The sequence below is a fragment of the Anolis sagrei genome, chromosome 2 (genome assembly GCF_037176765.1).
Source record: "Anolis sagrei isolate rAnoSag1 chromosome 2, rAnoSag1.mat, whole genome shotgun sequence".
Classification (NCBI taxonomy): Eukaryota; Metazoa; Chordata; class Lepidosauria; order Squamata; family Dactyloidae; genus Anolis; species Anolis sagrei.
This window is the reverse complement of record NC_090022.1, coordinates 23,466,788-23,484,747: the sequence shown is the minus strand read 5'-3', so window position 1 is coordinate 23,484,747 and position 17,960 is coordinate 23,466,788. Positions and strand designations below refer to the sequence as shown.

Genomic DNA, 17,960 nt, shown 5'->3' with positions numbered 1-17,960 from the left:
AGGTGTGAGTTTGCTCCTTGGTTGGAGGGGGAAAGCTTCCTTGTCTGTCGGTGACTACACATTAATCTTCTTCGCAACACACTGCACATCTCTTATGTGTAGTACAAAGAAACCATGAAAGAACAATGCAATATTTAACCAATATCAACTTATCAGTATTTCAATGGGAAGTATGAGCCTGCTTTTGGCTAATGAGATACTCAAGTTAATTAGGATTGTTGTTGTGAGCCTTCAAGTCGTTTCATACCTAGAGTGACCTTAAGTCTAAAGTTTATGGTGGGTGCCGGGTAAATATCCTTGGAGGGCGTCATCTGGCCCACAGGAATTAGTTTGAGGACCTTTTCAATAAGATGTCTTGGAAAATGTCCTTATCAGAATTTAGCAGACTTACCAACAAATGGTAAGTCTGGTACCAGTGGCGCAGTAGGTTAAACCACTGAGCTACTAAACTTGCTGACTGAAAGGTCGCAGATTCAGATCCGGGGAGCAGTGTGAGCTCCTGCTGTTAGCCCCTTCTGCCAACCTAGGAGTTCGAAAACAAGTAAATGTGAGTAGATCAATAGGTACTGCTCCGGTGGTAAGGTAATGGCGCTCCATGCAGTCATGCCAGCCACATGACCTTGGAGGTGTCTACAGACAAAGCTGGCTCTTCGGCTTAGAAATGGAGATGAGCACCAACCCCAGAGTTGGACACGACTAGACTTAATGTACCTTTACCTACCGACGAGTGGAATGTCCAAGGGCTTAGTAAAACCAGAGTGAGGTAGATGGGATTTAGAATTGCTAGTATTACTGAAGCTCTGAATTTCCCTGTCTAGTGAGCCTGGCAGCGATTAGCTGTAGTCATGACTAAGAGAAAAAACAATTTCAACAACCATGTTCTCCTTTTTTATACAGTACTTGCCAAGTTACACAAAAGCAGAGGGATTTTTTTTTTACCATTTGCAAGCCAGATTATGCAAATCAAATGTTGTTGTTTCTTTTTACTGGAAGTCATTCTTCTTATCCTCCCACATTGTGGGTGTATCCTGTAAGGCAGTTGACCTATATATAACTGCATTCTCCCTGCATGCTGTTTGCAGGAGTTTCATCCATTAGAACTAACCTTTCCCTTCTAAATCTGAGCTGCTAGGGACCCCAAGGAGCAGCAAAACCCTACCAGGGAGAAAGGAGGTGAGTTCATAATGCACAGAGAAAACTTACGGCAGTTAGATGTGTAATGTTACCCCATAGCACCCCAGAGAAATAAAAACATGTAGTTGATAAATGAGGAAGAATGGCAGAGTAGTCTTTATGGAACTGAAAGACACATAGCATTGGAATAGTAGTCAGGAATCTTAACTTACAGCACTGCTTCCTATTTCCTTCAATAAAAGAAATAATCAGAGATTATCACCTTCTGAGTAATACAGACAAGTCCCCACTCACTTGGGACCAGAACATTGTCAGAAAGTAGACTCGGTTGAAAAGGGGAACCCAGATGTTTTAGTGAATTTTGGTCCCTAAAATGTCAATGACATGCTGCAAATATCATTTTTTAATGTATGATCAAGCGAAAAATGCCTTTACACACATACAACAGTGATTCCCTAGATCTAGGGAAGTAATGCTACCCCTCTATTCTGCTTTGGTTAGACCACACCTGGAATATTGTGTCCAATTCTGGGTACCACAATTGAAGAGAGATATTGAGAAGCTGGAATGTGTCCAGAGGAGGGTGACTAAAATGATAGGATCTGGAGAACAAGCCCTATGAGGAGAGGCTTAAGGACCTGGGCATGTTTAGCTTGAGGAAGAGAAGGCTGAGAGGAGATATGATAGCCATGTAAAATATGTGAGAGGAAGCCACAGGGAGGAGGGAGCAAGCTTGTTTTCTGCTTCCCTGGAGACTAGGACGCGGAACAATGGCTTCAAACTACAAGAAAGGAGATTCCATCTGAACATGAGGAAGAACTTCCTGACTGTGAGAGCCGTTCAGCAGTGGAACTCTCTGCCCCGGAGTGTGGTGGAGGCTCCTTCTTTGGAAGCTTTTAAACAGAGGCTGGATGGCCATCTGTCAGGGGTGATTTGAATGCAATATTCCTGCTTCTTGGCAGGGGGTTGGACTGGATGGCCCATGAGGTCTCTTCCAACTCTTTGATTCTATGATTCAAGGAGAGGTCAGTTCTTTCAGTAAGCAAGTCTTGGGATTATACATATGTCGCAAGCAGTTAAGCAAGGACTCTTCCAGACAGGCCCTCTATCCCAGGATCTGATCCCAGATTTTCTATTTATCCCAGATTATCTGGCAAAGGATACTCATATAATCAGGTCTAAAGCAGAAAACCTGGGATCAGATCCTGGGATACAGGGCCTATCTGGAAGTCTCAAGGCAAGAAGAACTGATGAAATAATTGATTCCTCATGAAATTAATGGAACTTGCATGTAATTTGCAAGAGTTCTGACTGCAGTGTCAGAAAGTGAAGTGTTAAAAAGTGAAGGGAAGATTTCTACAAATTGGATTCTTCTCTAATGAGTTCACATTTTTGAAGATGTGTGGTAAAAAGCTAGGTCAGATCTAATGTGCTTAAAAAGATGCTTTGAATGTTAGATAACATCCAGACGACTTAGGGCCCTTCCACACAGCCCTATATCCCAGGATATCGGGGCAGAAAATCCCACATTATCTGAGTGTGGACTCAGATAAACCAGTTCAAAACAGATATTGTGGAATTTTCTGCCTTGATATCCTGGGATATTGGGCTTTGTGGAAGGGCCCTAACACAGTTGATCTCTTCTTCGGCTGCAACTCATGCAAATAAGAATCCGAAGATGAAAACATTAATATATTTTTGATAATGGCTCCTAGAATTTTCCAGCCAACATGGCCAATGCAGCAGGATTTCAGGAACTATATTCCAATAAAGCGATATTTGTAAGGTCAGATAGAACCTTAGGGCCCTTCCACACAACCCTATATCCCAGAATATCAAGGCAAAAAATCCTACAATATCTGCTTTGAACTGGGTTATCTGAGTCCACACTCAGATAATGTGCCATTTTCCGCCTTGATATTTTGGGGTATAGGGCTGTATGGAAGGGCCCTAAGTCTATGGATTACACATTATGAGGCTAGAGGGAAAGCATGGCCCAGTGGAAACATAGCATAGTATCTGCTGATATTTATAATAATTGTAAAAAATGGACTGGTGGACATTAAGTGTGGACTCAGATAACCCAGATAACTCAGATAACCCATGCTGTAAACCGACCTGAGTCCCTCGTTGAGGTGAGAAGGCCGGTATAGAAAACTTCTAAATAAATAAATAAATAAATAAAAAAGATTCTTGTTAACTAGAGGCCCTTCCACACAGCCCCATATCCCAGAATATCAAGGCAGAAAATCCCACATTATCTGAGTGTGGACTCAGATAACCAAGTTCAAAGCAGATATTGTGTGATTTTCTGCCTTGATATTCTGGGATATAGGGCTGTGTGGAAGAGCCCTTGGCATCAGCGGATCCAGAAGAGGGAGACTTTCCAGTCACACTTCTTACTTGCAGACTGATTTTATTGTCTGATAACAATAGAATGATTGCATCATAGCACCACAGAATCCTTGTTCCTTTCTTTCAGTAAAATAGGTAAACATGGCTTCTTTTTTGGTCACTTTCTATAGCCAGTATGATATAGATGCCCAAATGAGAAAAGAAAAGTATATAATTATTCTTGTCCTCTGCATTTTTTGTTCTCTTCACCTATAGCTGCTATGCCTCGCCTCCTCCTTTCTGTTTTTGGTCTTCTGTTCCTCTCACTGATTTCTGCCTCTGAAGATGATACTGTGGTGGTGACCAACAGTGGCTCCATTCAAGGCAAGAGAATTCTGGCTGGTCCTGGCCCTGTGACTGCCTATCTTGGCATCCCTTATGCTAAGCCCCCTCTAGGGAAACTCCGGTTCCAGAAGCCTCTTCCACATCCACCCTGGACCCATGTGTTGGAGACCACCAGGTTTGGCAACTCTTGTCCACAAGCAAATGCTTCTGGACTTTTTGATATAGACATATGGGTTGCCAATACACCACTTTCAGAGGACTGTCTTTTCCTCAATGTCTGGGTGCCCCACCCAAAGCCCTCCACCCCAGCACCTATCCTTGTATGGATCCAAGGCATGGGTTATGTCACTGGCACTGCATCCCTGGAGATCTACAATGGAGCCGCCTTAGCTGCCACAGAGGGTGTCATTGTAGCCTCCATGAATTACCGCTTGGGGGCTTTGGGTTTTCTTTACATGCCGCCACATGCCCCAGGAAACATTGGCTTATGGGACCAACACCTGGCTCTGAAGTGGCTGAAGGAGAACGCAGCTGTCTTTGGTGGTAACCCAGCTCAATTGACTCTTGTTGGCCACAGTGCTGGAGCAGCCATGGTGGGGTTCCACCTTCTTTCACCAGTAAGCCAACCACTTTTCTCTCGTGTTGTGCTCCAGGGTGGCGTTCCCAATGCCATCTGGCCCTGGAAGGACACCCAGAAAGCAAAACTAGATGCAGAGATGGTAAGCCAAGAAGTGGGGTGTCCTCTAGATGATGACACGGTAAGCTGTCTACAGAGAATAGAAATTGGGGACAAAAAATTTTCTCAACTTACTGCTATCAATTCCTTGACAGTAGATGGAGAATTCCTGCCAGATGAGCCCCCCAAACTCCTAAAGGACACACATTTTCAGGGTAAATCAATTCTCACAGGTATCTTAGCTGATGAAGGATCTACATTTGTACTGTATATGTATCCTGATACCAAATCCAATGGTGGGATAGTGACCTGGGATCAGTTTTATCAAGGGGTGATGGGAACAATGGCAAATGGAACAAATGAAGCTGTTGCTCAGGCTGTAGCGCGGAAGTTCAGCGAAAACTATCGTGGTCCAGAGCAGTACCGTTTGGCCTTTGCTCAATATTTTAGAGATTACTTCTTTGTGTGCTCTTTGGATGAATTTGCTACAAAGATCAGAGAAGCTGGGAGGCCGGTCTATGTTTATTCCTTCGATCACCGCTCATCTGGTTCCACCTGGCCTGAATGGGTAAAGACACCTTATGGGTCTGAGGTACCTTACCTGTTTGGAAGCTTCAAAGCTACTTTGCCAATAAGCCAGCCGGTCACGGAGGCAGAAAAGACACTGAGCCGTAGAGTGATGCGATATTGGGCCAACTTTGCCAGAAGTGGGTAAGCCATCAACTATTTTGGATCATAAGATCATGTTTGATATTGATGAAATTGATAAGGATAAAAAATAATTTAATCTATGTTCCATCTTTTCTCATAAACTCACGAAATGGCTAACAAGCGATTTAAAAACACATCTCAAGTAGCCACTTACAAATATCTAAAACCACAAAGACAACATATGCAATGTCTAAATTATAATTAACTAGACATCATAATTAACATGAACCATTTTTAAAACCTAAAACCCCTCCCATGAGGTCATTTCTTTTACACCTGGCCCTCTTATCTCTGAGCCGGGAGGAGAAGCGAGTCCTTATTTGCCAGCCCTGTTGACATAGCTCTAATCTCTCTGACATCAACAAATGTTCATCTTCCCCAATTTCCTCAGACTGTGCTTCTGGCAGGTTCCCATGGGAATGGCCTTCACTGTTCTCCTCCTAGGAATCAACAGGATATTCCAAAACATATCTCCCAGGAAATTCCAAAACATTTCCCTCTGAAACTCTCCCATCATCCCCAGCCTCATCTTCTGAACACCCAGAATCTGATCAGGCCACAATAATGGTTGTCAAAGTTGATGACATTTTTACAAGGTGTTATGGCATATGATTTTCCATCTAGCTTTGTCTTGTAATTTGCCTGGGAAGGTAAACATTGACTAAATTTGAAAGTCTGTTTCCTAAGCGTTGAATAACCAAAGGAATCCAACTGGGTGTATGAGGAAATGTGTTGGTCACAAGGAATTCTCTTTCTCCTTAAACCGTGATTTCTTTTTTGCATTTAAAGAAACCCTACTGGATCAACACCCGGTGAGGTGCAATGGCCACTGTACAATGCCAAGGAGAAGAAGCTCTTTCACATCAGCGTAGGAGCACCCCAGCTCAAGCCAGTCTCACCAACTCCTCTCTGTGATTTCTTGTCTAATCTGAATGTGAATGCAACATTCACAAGTGAGTTCAGTTCCTTTGAGAAAGAGACTTGTGCCCCCAACTTCTATTACTATTAGCATTAAGGTCCTTAAATAGAGATTCTCAATTAAAAAGAGTATTGTGAAGGGGCAGTGTGGTATCCTTGTTGTAGAACCACTGAGTTCTGGAAACAGAATACATGTTTGCCTAATGTACTGTGTATCAATAGAAAATGTTAGGGTATTTTGGAGTACCACATACAAGAGTACCATACTCAGTAAGGCCAGTAGCCATCCTGGTGGGAGAATTCTGGGAATGTCTGCCTTTATTCTGCATGAAATGCCTGGGTCAGGAGTGACATCATAACCAGATGGCCAAATTCATTTTTGGAAGAGTTCTTGAGGGCCACATTTCAGCAGTGGTGGGAGCCAGAAATAAAAGAGTAGGATCAAAAACAGCAGAATGTTTTAGGTTAGCATTCTTACTACCAATGATATACCTCTTGCAGGGTGCATCTACACCCTACCTGGACCACTTGTCAATCTTTATTTAGGTTCTATCATAGTGCTTTTAATGTTTCTAAGATTTGCACATTGGTGTTTGCTGCAATCAAGATAGAGTTAGGAGTGGTCAAAATCTTTTTCAAGAATAAAGTAAATATTTTTGGCTTATTGGAGACGCCTTCAGTATAAGCATCATGACTTTGATTTTCTTTTTACATATCGCCCCTTGCCCATTTTAGCAGTGTATGTTTTAAAAGATAAATATTTGATTTGGTTAATTTGCTGATTTTACAGTTCTCGGAGCAAATATTCATAAGTTTAAAGGAATGAAATGAAATGATATCTATTTTCCCATGTCTCTACAGACCAATAGTTACAATCAAGAAGCAACTCGAAGTAACTGGAAGAATGGACCTATATAGAGATTATACTTTGTTTGGAAAACTCACAGTTTTCAATATACAAAAGGACTGTGTAATAAACATTAATTCAAAGAAGAAAATCTTTGCTTATTTACTCTTTTGGTGTTATATAAATTGAAGTGGTACGTATATTCAGCACAGCCTTCGGGCAAAACAATGTTAGAGTATGACTGTAACTACTATCAAGACAATTTCAGGTCTGGATTTTGCAGCTGAATCCTTTCATTCTATCTATCAATAAGTTTTATTTATATCCTGTCCCTCTCCCAGAAAGGACTCAGGGCAGTATATCTATCTCTATCTGTCTGTCTGTCTATCTGTCTATCAGCTACCACTCATGATGGAGTATGATTGCCTTCCAGGTGTAGGATCTTGGTGGTGGGTCCGTAGGTGACTGTAGAGACCTATTCTTGATCCACATGTTCTTTTACAGTGAAGACATCGATTTCCAGGGTTGGCTTGATGTGCCTTCCTCTTAAGATGTTTCTTCCTTTCGTCCTCCATTTGTCCCTCTTCAAATTCCATAGCACTGTTCGTAACAGCTGACCTCCAGTTAAAACGCTTGAGGCTTTCCAGTTCTCGGTGTCTATGCCACAGTTTTTAAGATTAGCTTCTGTAAGTTTTCATTGTGGTGTGTCAGTTTTTGAGAGTGTGGGCTCTGTTGGCATCCACTTTGCTAAAGTGAATAAATCCTCTGCTCTTTTGCCTTCAACCTGTCCTGTGTCTCATTCAGTCCTTGGAGCTAGACATGCCAGATTCTGAAACCACAATTTTAGTGGAGCTGTAATCACGCACAATATTTTTTTTTAAAGAGCAAGATTAAAAATAAATGGTCAACTATCAGACTACATTGACATAAAAAAAGGGACAAGACAAGGCTGTCTGTTGTCCCCACTATTGTTTATTATGGGATTAGAAATCTTAAATGTAAGGATAAAGGAAGAGAAAGAAATCACCGGTTTAAAGATCAGCGGCCAAGAACTAAAAATTAGGGCTTACGCAGATGATATAGTCTGTATCCTAACTAACCCACTACAGAGTATTAAAAAACTATTGGATACAATCCAGAGATATGGTGACATATTAGGATTTATCATAAATAAGGAGAAATCTAATTTTTTAGTAAAAAATATAGATGTTAAAAGTCGCAAGAAATTGGAGGCTGCAGCAGACTGCGAGGTGATAACGAAAGAAAAATATCTAGGAATATGGCTTTCAAACAAAAGTATGTTGTATGTTGTATGTTGTGTTTGCACTGTTTTTGATAAGGCCAACTGGCTAATCAATAAAAATTAGTTGTTGTTGTACCAACATTTTAGCATGATAATTACTAACATTTTAATATGGGGAAACAGGAGCAGGTACATAGCTCCAGACAGCTTAGCAGGGTAAAATAACATATCCTTTCATATCAGCAGTTCCGCTGACAGAAGTAGATGAAAGAGGAGGATCCACCGCAGGTCTCTGCATTTTTCAACCGTTCTCTCGGATGCAGAAAATCGCATTCAAAGCTCCCCCGACAGATGGCCATCCACCCTCTGTTTAAAAGCTTCCAAAGAAGGACACTCCGGGGCAGAGAGTAACTCTTCTTAGATGCCCTCCTTGCTGTGCACCACACAAGGTCCTCCCTCCTTAGTCTGCAACATGACCAACAACAAAAACAAATGCCCAGTCTACTCTGGAGAGTGAGTGACAGAGATGACGACCTCACCTAAGCCTGATCCTGATCGTATTCTTCCCCTGATGGTCCATGGGATGCCTCCTCTGTCCTGAAAACCATCAGACTGTGCCAATCCCTGCTGGTGGCCCAGAATTTGGGAGACTTCTCTTCCATTTTGGGGGACACTCTTGGGAGAAACAACCAGCAGTTCCGAAGTACCAGAATAAGCTCAACCACTGCCAATGCGCCTTCTCCGTTGCATCAATCTTGGTCTAAACAGTACCCAATTACATGAGTTCCCCCGTGTCTGCTACCTGTGGTTGGACTGGGGCGCCATGCCATGCCACACACTCTGCAGCTCCCTTCTGCCGATTTAGGATCACACCACCCAGCCAAAGGCATAGGGCGATCAGCTCTTTTCAAAGAGGTAATGGCTGGTACCTGGGCAATCTCCTCCTGCAGCTCCAAATTTAGAACCATAGCAAATCGACTCCACAAAGCAGAATCATTCCAATCCAATTGCTGAAACAATACTCTGAAATCAGCAATTAAGCAGATGTGTGCTGGAACAGTTCACACAGGGGGGAGGGAAGGAAGTCAGTTATTTTTCGTGAGTGCAGAGATATACAATGATGTTAATATGCACAATTTCCAGATGATATCAGGACAAAAGGGTACCCTTTTCCCTGTGCTTTTTGTCCATTACAGTGAATCAGCACAGATTTACAGGTAGTATCATGTAGCCAATCCCCCCCCCCCACACACACACACATCTTTAACCCGATAAATACCTTGTTTTAGGTGCTGTGTAGATGGGCCCTGAGTCTTGTTTTTATGCTGTTCAGGGGTACTCTGGCTGAAAGGTGGGAAAAGTTTAGTAAGCACTGCACTATTTACCTTGAACTGCCTCTCACACAATGTCCCCTCAGTGTGCAATGTCCTCTTACCCAAACTTCAGCAGAGCAGGCTGAAACCAAATGGTCATTGCCCTGTGTAAACATACATGTAAGAGCTGCCTTGTTATTTACAAGACTTAAAAGCAGTGCTGAAGCCTCCCCATTCAACTTTTCTATTTGGACTGAGCAAAGGGGCAGCACGGACTAGCAAGATAATAAAATCCTCGTGGAGGTGAGTCCATCAGATGCAGAAGGCCTATCACTACTTATAGCAAAACTGGGGCTTATAACTGTCTTCCAGATATGTAATTGGAGCCCCCAGTGGTGCAGTGGGTTAAACCCCTGTGCCGGCAGGACTGAAGACCGACAGGTCGAATCCGGGGAGAGGTGGATGAGCTACCCCTACCAACTCCAGCTCCTCATGCAGGGACATGAGAGAAGCCTCCCACAAGGATGATAAAAACATCAAATCATCTGGGCGTCCCCTGGGCAACGTCCTTGCAGACGGCCAATTCTCTCACACCAGAAGTGACTTGCAGTTTCCCAAGTCGCTCCTGACACGACAATTGGATAGCAGTCTGCAGCCATCCTAGACAAGGGTGAAGAACGCTATGAGCTGCAATTCAACACACTCTGGAAGAAACACTATTCTCATCTTGGCATCATATGGACTTCACAGTGCTGGTGTTAAAGGAATTGCACTGGTTGTCCAAAACTGCATATTTGGAGGAGCATCAATCTCAAATTGCATTATATGGCAGTGTAGGTGGGGCCTATATATATCCAGGTACTGGCATCCGCTGTAAAAGCTCTTCCCTGCACCTTCACAATGGGAGGAATATGTTATGCAGAGACATGGTGGCTATGCCCAGATCTCAGGGCATAGCCACTTTTCGGTAGTCCTTAGAACAAGAAGAAGGAGGCTAAATCCAAGGAACATGTCTTGAAATGAGTGGGTATCTCTGTGTGTATGTGTATTTGCATGGAGATGTGCATGTGTTTGGGGGGCACATACATGTGTATCACCTGCCTTGCTTGCCAGCTGTTTTTGAATGGTTATTCTAGTGCTAGGATTTCCAGAATGTAGTTTTAGTAGCATGAATTTCAGTAAGTATTGCTACTTCCCAAACCAAACAAGCAACACTTGTAGGAATTCCTTCTACAACATGAAACTCCTCCAGTTTTTAATTATTTCATGGAGTTTAAACATTGTTTTATTATATATAATGCATTAAATTGTTTTGGACAGTTTACATTGCTTTTATAATACCTGAAATTCTTTCAAAACATTGTTTGGCTCAGAGATCTTTGGCAGGCTGGCAATATTTAAAAATAAAAACCCACGATAAAGTAGAGTTGTGCGCATCCTCCAAACATTTGGAATTTATATACTCCTGATCTACCCACACCTTTTTGGATAACTTGAGAATTTGAAATGACAAAGGGATATCTTTGCACATAGGGTTGCCCAGTGAAATAAGGACATACCTCATGTCTATTTAATAGTGAGGAGAAATTTCAGTAGCTGGAAGAAGATATATGGAACATGCGCTGCTATCCTGATCAACACTACTGCTGTATGCATCCTTGAATGAAAGGAATTTCCTTTGCTACCTAGTTCTGAACAAGTTTTCTTTGGGAGTTGAAATATAAGACATTGAGGCCTAAAGTAGAAAAAAGCAATAGCAGTTGGATACATTTTCTTAAAAGCAATTTGCAATAAAAGGTTCCTAAATGGAATGTTGTGGACTTTAATCCTTTGTAACTGATATTGCGGATGCAGTTTGGAGCACGTCCCACTTGCCAGCCTTTTGTGTTGGGAAAAAAGAGAGTCCAATGTTAGTAGTAGGAGCATAGCATAATTTGAATCAGAACTAAAACAGAAACAAACAAAGAACTAAAGCCCACTACCCCCATATCTGGGCACCAACTCAGATCAGCCTCCATTTGTGCAATTTAGGTTTAAAATCCATATATATAGATTATCTCACTTCGATCTTTCTCCTTCCAGTGGCTGCAATGCTTGATCTTGCCTCTTCCATATCATGCTCCCTCTTCATCCTGTTTTCACTGGCCTCCAATGCTGTCTCCAAAGATGATGTTGTGGTGGACACCAGCAGTGGTCCTATCAAGGGCAGCACTCTCACTGTTGGCTCTGGCTCTGTGAGAGCTTATCTTGGCATTCCCTATGCTGAGCCCCCGTTGGGGAAACTGCGATTCCAGAAGCCCCTTCCACATCAGCCCTGGAGTCAAATCTTTGAGGCCAATGACTTTGGCAATGCCTGTCCTCAGCCAGCTCATCCTCAAACACCTGAGGCAAAATTGTGGAATCTCAATAGACCTGTGTCAGAAGATTGTCTCTTTCTCAACATCTGGGTACCCCATCCGCAACCCTCTGTACCAATTCCCATCCTTGTCTGGATACATGGAGGGGGATTTATTACAGGTACAAGTTCCTTTGACATGTACAATGGAGCTTCTTTAGCTGTGACTGAGAATGTCATTGTGGCCTCCATGAATTACCGCCTGGGAGCTCTGGGCTTCCTTTCTCTGCCACCAGCCGTCCCAGGAAACATGGGTCTGTGGGATCAACACCTGGCCCTGACCTGGATCAAGGAGAATGCAGCTGCCTTTGGTGGAGATCCAAAGCGGGTGACGATTTTTGGTCAGAGTGCTGGAGCAGCCTCTGTTGGCTTCCATCTCCTTTCACCTAAAAGTGAGCACCTTTTTGCCCAAGCTGTACTCCAGAGTGGAGCTATCTATGCTGCGGCAAGTCCTGAGAAGGCCAAGAATAAATCACTTGAATTTAGCCAGCTGCTAGGATGTGTTGAAGGCAATGAAAATGAAATTGTGAGCTGTCTTCAAGACAAAAATGCACTGGAATTTCCTCAGTATGAAAGAGCTCTGTTTCAGAAAAGTTTTTTGGATACTGTCTTTGCACCAACAGCAGATGGGGAATTTTTGACTGATGATCCTCAGAGTCTTTTAGACTCTCAGCATGTTCAGATCAAACCAGTTCTCACTGGTGTCACCTCAGATGAAGGAGCTTCCATCGTGGATTCAATTATTCTTGGAAACAATGGTAGCAAAACCATTTGGGAAACTTTTGTAATGGTATTAAGATTTGCACTGCGAAGTGCAACTGAAGAAGATATTCAAGCTGTGGCCCTGAAGTACAGTGGAGAGAGTCATGGTCCAGAAAAGCAACGTTCAGCCTTCATACAATTTTTGAGTGATTATTTCTTTGTATGTCCTGCAGCCAAATTTGCTGCCCAGATCAGAAATGCTGGGAGTCCTGTGTATGTTTACCTTTATAAGCATTATACCTCTGGCTCTGTTTGGCCTGAGTGGGCAGGGGCGCCTCATGGAGCTGATCTCATTTATCTATTTGGAAACTTTAAAGCAGCATTGGAGGCCAACAAAACACACACAGAAGCAGAAGCAGAGCTCAGTCGTAGGATAATGCGATATTGGGCAGAGTTCGCCAGAACTGGGTAAGGCATTTTTCGCTCATACTTTTCTGCTTTTTTTCAGAAAATCAATTCATTCTGAGATAGCAACACCTTTGTTTACACCACTCTGAGTTCCTTCAGGGAGATGGGGCGGGATACAAATAAAGTATTATTATTATTATTATTATTATTATTATTATTGTTGTTGTTTTGTTTTCTGATGGTTCAATGTAAACCAACTTTGTTTCATGCTCAATATTATTTAAAATATTGTATGTAATTACCTTCAAGCTCTGTGTATACAGTGTATAGGAAGCAGGAATTCCAAAATCTGAAAAAATAACGTAATCAAAAGGCTTCTTGGGTCAATACTCTTGTTTGTATTTAATTTAATGGCTTTATGTGGATTCCATTTGTCACAGGTTGTCCTGCAAATTTAAATATTTACTTTCAATTCCTGTTCCTCACGATTGGTTTGGATTGCTGAGGTGAGGTGAAATCTTCTGAACAGGGGCACAGACAGCAAAGAAAACACCACCTTATGCTATCCAAAGCTATATATTGATACCAAGATGCTTGTTCATAAAGCTATTCTCCTCCCAAGTCTGTTATATGCCTGCGAAACACGGACTGTCTACAATGTTACACTCGACTTCTGGAACGATTCCATCAGCGTTGCCTTTGAAAAATCCTGCAAATCTCTGGGCAAGACAGGCGGAGAAATGTCAGTCTGATGGAAGAAGCAAAGACCATCAGCACTGAAGCAATGATCCTCCGCCATCAACTCTGCTGGACTGGCCACGTTGTCACCATCTCCCAAAGTAGTTACTATATTCCCAAATCAAGAACAGAAAACAGAATTTTGGTGGACAGAAAGAGAGATTTAAAGATGGACTTAAAGCTAGCCTTACAAACTGTGGCATAGACACCGAGAACTGGGAAGCCCTGGCCCTCAAGCACTCTAACTGAAGGACAGTTGTTACCAACAGTGCTGTAGAATTAAAGAGGAACAAATGGAGGGTCAAAGAGAGGAAGGCACATCAAGCCAACCCTTGTCAGGACTCCCTGCCATCTCTAAATTTATGTTCTTACTGAGGAAGAACATGTGAGAATATAAAAAGAAGTCTGCTGGATCATGCCAAAGGCAAATATTGTCTAGTACTATGTTGTCATAGTGGACAACCAGATTGCATTTAGAGGAAGAAGAAAAAAACGTATTTTGATTTGTTTTTACATCCAAAGGAATCGATTCATTTCAGTTGTACATTCCATGTTGTTAATTGTTCAAACCTAAAAGAACCTCCAAACTTTGAAATCTCTTCTAGAGTTTACATGCAACATCACTGTCTGCTTGTTATAAATATATTATAACAATATGCGCCCGTACCTCAGGAAGTCTGACTTGGCCACGGTAGTACACGCTCTGGTCACATCCCGCCTTGACTACTGCAACGCTCTCTATGTGGGGCTGCCCTTGAAAACGGCCCGGAAGCTTCAGCTAGTCCAGCACGCGGCAGCCATGTTACTAACAGGAGCGGGACGCAGGGAGCATACAACGCCCTTGTTGTTCCAGCTCCACTGGCTGCCGATCTGCTACCGGGCCCAATTCAAGGTGCTGGTGTTGGCCTACAAAGCCCTAAACGGTTCCGGCCCAAAATACCTTTCTGACCGCATCTCGGCCTATGAGCCCACGAGGACCTTGAGATCGTCTGGGGAGGCCCTTCTCTCGATCCCGCCTGCCTCACAGGCACGTCTGGCGGGGACGAGAGATAGGGCCTTCTCGGTGGTGGCCCCCCGGCTGTGGAACGCCCTCCCTGTAGATATCAGACAGGCGCCCTCCCTTATGGCATTCCGCAAGAGCCTAAAGACATGGTTATTTGAGAAGGCGTTTGACTAAGTGCTACAACTATTGGCAATGATGATCGGAACGGAATATGGATAACGAGTTTGGTTTATGATTCTACGATGAGACGGCGCGGATGATTTAGTGTAATTGTATTATTGATTGTTATGTTGATTTTGCTGTGATATTGTCTATTGTAAACTGTTTTTATATGTTGTACACCGCCGTGAGTTGCCCTAGGGCTGAGAACGGCGGTCAACAAATGCAGTAAATAAATGAATAAAATAAATTATTTCCTCTATAGAAAACCCACAGGATCAGAGAAAATAGAAGTGAAGTGGCCACTTTATAATGCCACGCTGCAGAACTTCTACCTTCTTAGCACTGAGCCAGCCCAGGTTCTGCCGGTATCGCCTGCTCAACACTGCAATCTTTTTAAAACACATACAGCAAATCCAAGTGAGTCCAGTTTTTAATCTTATGTTGTATACCTCTGTGGGCCATCCCGCTGGTATTTCTAATCAGTTTAGTTTGTATCGGATCTGCTATCTCTTTAATCTAATTGTCATATGTGTTGGTCTGTCTCATGTTCATGAGTAGGAGAGGGGATTCCTGAATTCTGTAAACTGTCACCATCTGTGCAACTGATTTGAGATGTATCTATACTGTAGAAAGAACGGAATTTGACACCAGTTTAAGCACCACAGCTCAGTGCTATAGAATCATAGGAACTGAAGGTATTGATTTTCTTCTGCCAAAGAGTACTCGTGTATTACAAAGTACAAGGTGTAATGGTGTCTAGGATACCCAATATATCATTTTTGCTGGGCTAACTGGTCTTTAAGGTCAAAAAAATATTTTGGATATTGCAGAAAACAGTTTTGTAGCTTAGCCTTTGTCCTTTGTTTTACTCCCTTGTGATCTGTTTAACCAAATACACTTTGGTAATTTAGGGCCCATCCAGACAGGGCACAAAATGCATGCCCTCTTGGATTTTCACATGGGGCATCCAACCAAAACGAATTAATTCAGGACAAAGCAGTAAAACCCTGCTTTGTCCCAAATTAATTAGATACCCGAATAGACCTGGGCCTTCTTGAAAGGCCCACATCTAATGGGGTATGGAGCCTGTCTGGACTGCTCTCTAGGAAGTTCAGTGTCTTTGGAGGTGGGGGAGGGGAGGTGCGTTCACACAGCTCACGTTTTCTGGCATGAATCAGCCTGGAAAACCCCAAGGGCAACGGCCTCCCCCTCTCCAAAGTCTTTAAAAAATAACTTACCCAGTCGCCATTCCCACTTCTCCAGAGGTTTCCTGGCACATAGAAATGATGTGCCAGGAGAAGAGGGGAAGAGGAAAATTGCTTCTGCCCCCCTTCTCTTGGCACATAATTTCTACATGGCATGAAAACTCCAGGGAAGGGGGAATGATAGCCAGGTAAGTTATTTTATTTCAAAAGGCTGTGTATGTGTGTGTGTGTCTGTGTGTAAGTGTATTGCTACCTTCCCAGAAGGATCCAGGAGGTCATCTAGACACCCAGCTGAAAAAGTGTGGGCTTTTGTGCCCAATGTGCAGACTGAAGTGCACCCCGACCCTGGTTTTAATAACCCAGATCGGCATGGACTTTTACCCTGTATGGAACCACCATTAATTGAATGCCAGAGCTATTCACACAATTCACTTGGTTGGCAATGTTTTTGAAGAATTCAGGGAAATGGTTTCCCAATCTCATTTCATTTCTCAGTTCCATTGTTGTCTTTGTTTTGAATGATTTTGGAAATTTGTTCACAGTAAGAGAGAATTTTAAGATGTGTTAATTCTGTTCTGATTTACTGAAATATCCAATAATACATATTGTTGATTTCTGAGATTCTCTAGCATTTTCCCTGACTTGTTATCAATAGGAGAGAAAGAGAGAGAGGGAGGGAGAGAGAGAGAGAGAGAGATTATACTGACAGTTCAAAACTGCAAGCATCCTGTACAACTATTATTCATTAATGTATGTCCAATTGTTAATAGTAATTAATAATTATTGATATGTTTGTGAAAAGCTGGGAGTTTTGAATCCCTCTAGGTCACTCGGGTGATTATTGTACAAGAAACTCGCAATGCTCTTTGTGGGTTCTGCTCCCATGTCAACCTCTCTTCCCTGTGAAAAGGATAAGACCTATTGTCTACAAATTATAATAGCCAATTGAATATCACAGTTTAGCTGGTCCACTACTCTTGGGCTTTAAACACATATTTTTGTTTTTCCTTAGATAATCCAGAAAACACACAAACTACTACAACAATTTGGGTTAAGTCCCTCTTTGTTGCAAAGGAATCATACTTTTGCAAGGTGCATGTGTTTGGTACTGAAGGAAGAGGATACCAAAGCAAGATGGGAGTCTTCCTACAATTCTTTGGGACCTATTGTTTAGAGATAATTTTTCAAAATCTATGTAGCCTTTCAGGTTCCTTTGATTCAGTGTCTTCTTAGGCCCCTTCTACACTGCCATATAAAATAGATTATCCACTTTGAACTGGATTATATGGCAGTGCATACTCATATAATCCATGTGGATTATCTGCTTTGATAATCTGGATTATATGGCATTACAGAAGGGCCTAAAGTTATTTAGACATTCCTGGAGAAGTTCTCACTATTCTCCATTGTTTTCCCTCCTTTCTTTTGCAGAGAAATCAGATGAGGATTGAAAACGGAAAATAGCCCTCCCTATTGGGAACTCTCCAGATGCCTGGAACTGTCTCCTGTTTCCTCCCTCTAAGATGAGTCATTTTTGGCCTTGAAAATAAAGAGACAAGAGAATGAGCTACTGTAGAAAGTGACCCCTAATTAAAACAACAAAAGACACAAAGGAAGTGTAAGCTGTTAATGATATGCATGATGCAATTTCACCTTTTGCCCTTTTGACCAATTATGCTAGAAAGTAATTGTAGCTGCATCATTCGTTGTTCCAGCTTGCTTGTCACCCATGGGGACACGTGTCCACTCTGCTCTCTCCCTCCCTGTCTCTATTTTTCTTGCATTTTACTTCTCCAAAATAAATAATTTCTCTTGACACCAAGAAA

General features: G+C 42.4%; 2 protein-coding genes and 1 long non-coding RNA gene across 4 annotated transcripts in view; 2 read left to right on the top strand and 1 right to left on the bottom strand.

Moving 5' to 3' along the window:
* The window catches only part of LOC137096018 (uncharacterized), a 23,958-nt gene extending 14,364 nt beyond the window's left edge, over positions 1–9,594 (bottom strand). Inside the window, exon 1 of the long non-coding RNA XR_010909133.1 lies at positions 9,488–9,594. This is a non-coding gene — a long non-coding RNA (uncharacterized lncRNA). The remainder of the gene's footprint in view (positions 1–9,487) is intronic.
* The window catches only part of LOC132765141 (cholinesterase-like), a 27,820-nt gene extending 9,860 nt beyond the window's left edge, over positions 1–17,960 (top strand). Inside the window, exons 1-4 of one of the 2 annotated variants that reach the window (XM_067463356.1) lie at positions 9,719–9,824; positions 11,604–13,086; positions 15,192–15,346; positions 17,566–17,960. In XM_067463356.1, the coding sequence (XP_067319457.1) occupies positions 11,612–13,086; positions 15,192–15,346; positions 17,566–17,585 (1,650 nt within the window). In that variant the 5' untranslated portion in view covers positions 9,719–9,824; positions 11,604–11,611 and the 3' untranslated portion in view covers positions 17,586–17,960. Of the gene's footprint in view, positions 1–9,718; positions 9,825–11,603; positions 13,087–15,191; positions 15,347–17,565 lie in introns of those variants that run through there. The other variant, XM_067463355.1, reaches the window with a different exon arrangement.
* LOC132765140 (cholinesterase-like) lies at positions 1,065–7,748 on the top strand. Its single transcript, XM_060759331.2, has 4 exons — positions 1,065–1,173; positions 3,745–5,200; positions 5,990–6,153; positions 6,980–7,748. Exons 2-4 carry the CDS (start codon positions 3,750–3,752, stop codon positions 6,985–6,987), a joined length of 1,623 nt encoding a protein of 540 aa, XP_060615314.2. The 5' UTR covers positions 1,065–1,173; positions 3,745–3,749; the 3' UTR covers positions 6,988–7,748.

Bases quoted from the DNA above. Each gene is read 5' to 3' on its own strand.
- LOC132765140 (XM_060759331.2), top strand. From the start codon at position 3,750: ATGCCTCGCCTCCTCCTTTCTGTTTTTGGTCTTCTGTTCCTCTCACTG. The intron at 5,201-5,989 runs GTAAGCCATCAA...TTGCATTTAAAG, and splicing joins GCCAACTTTGCCAGAAGTGG to AAACCCTACTGGATCAACAC.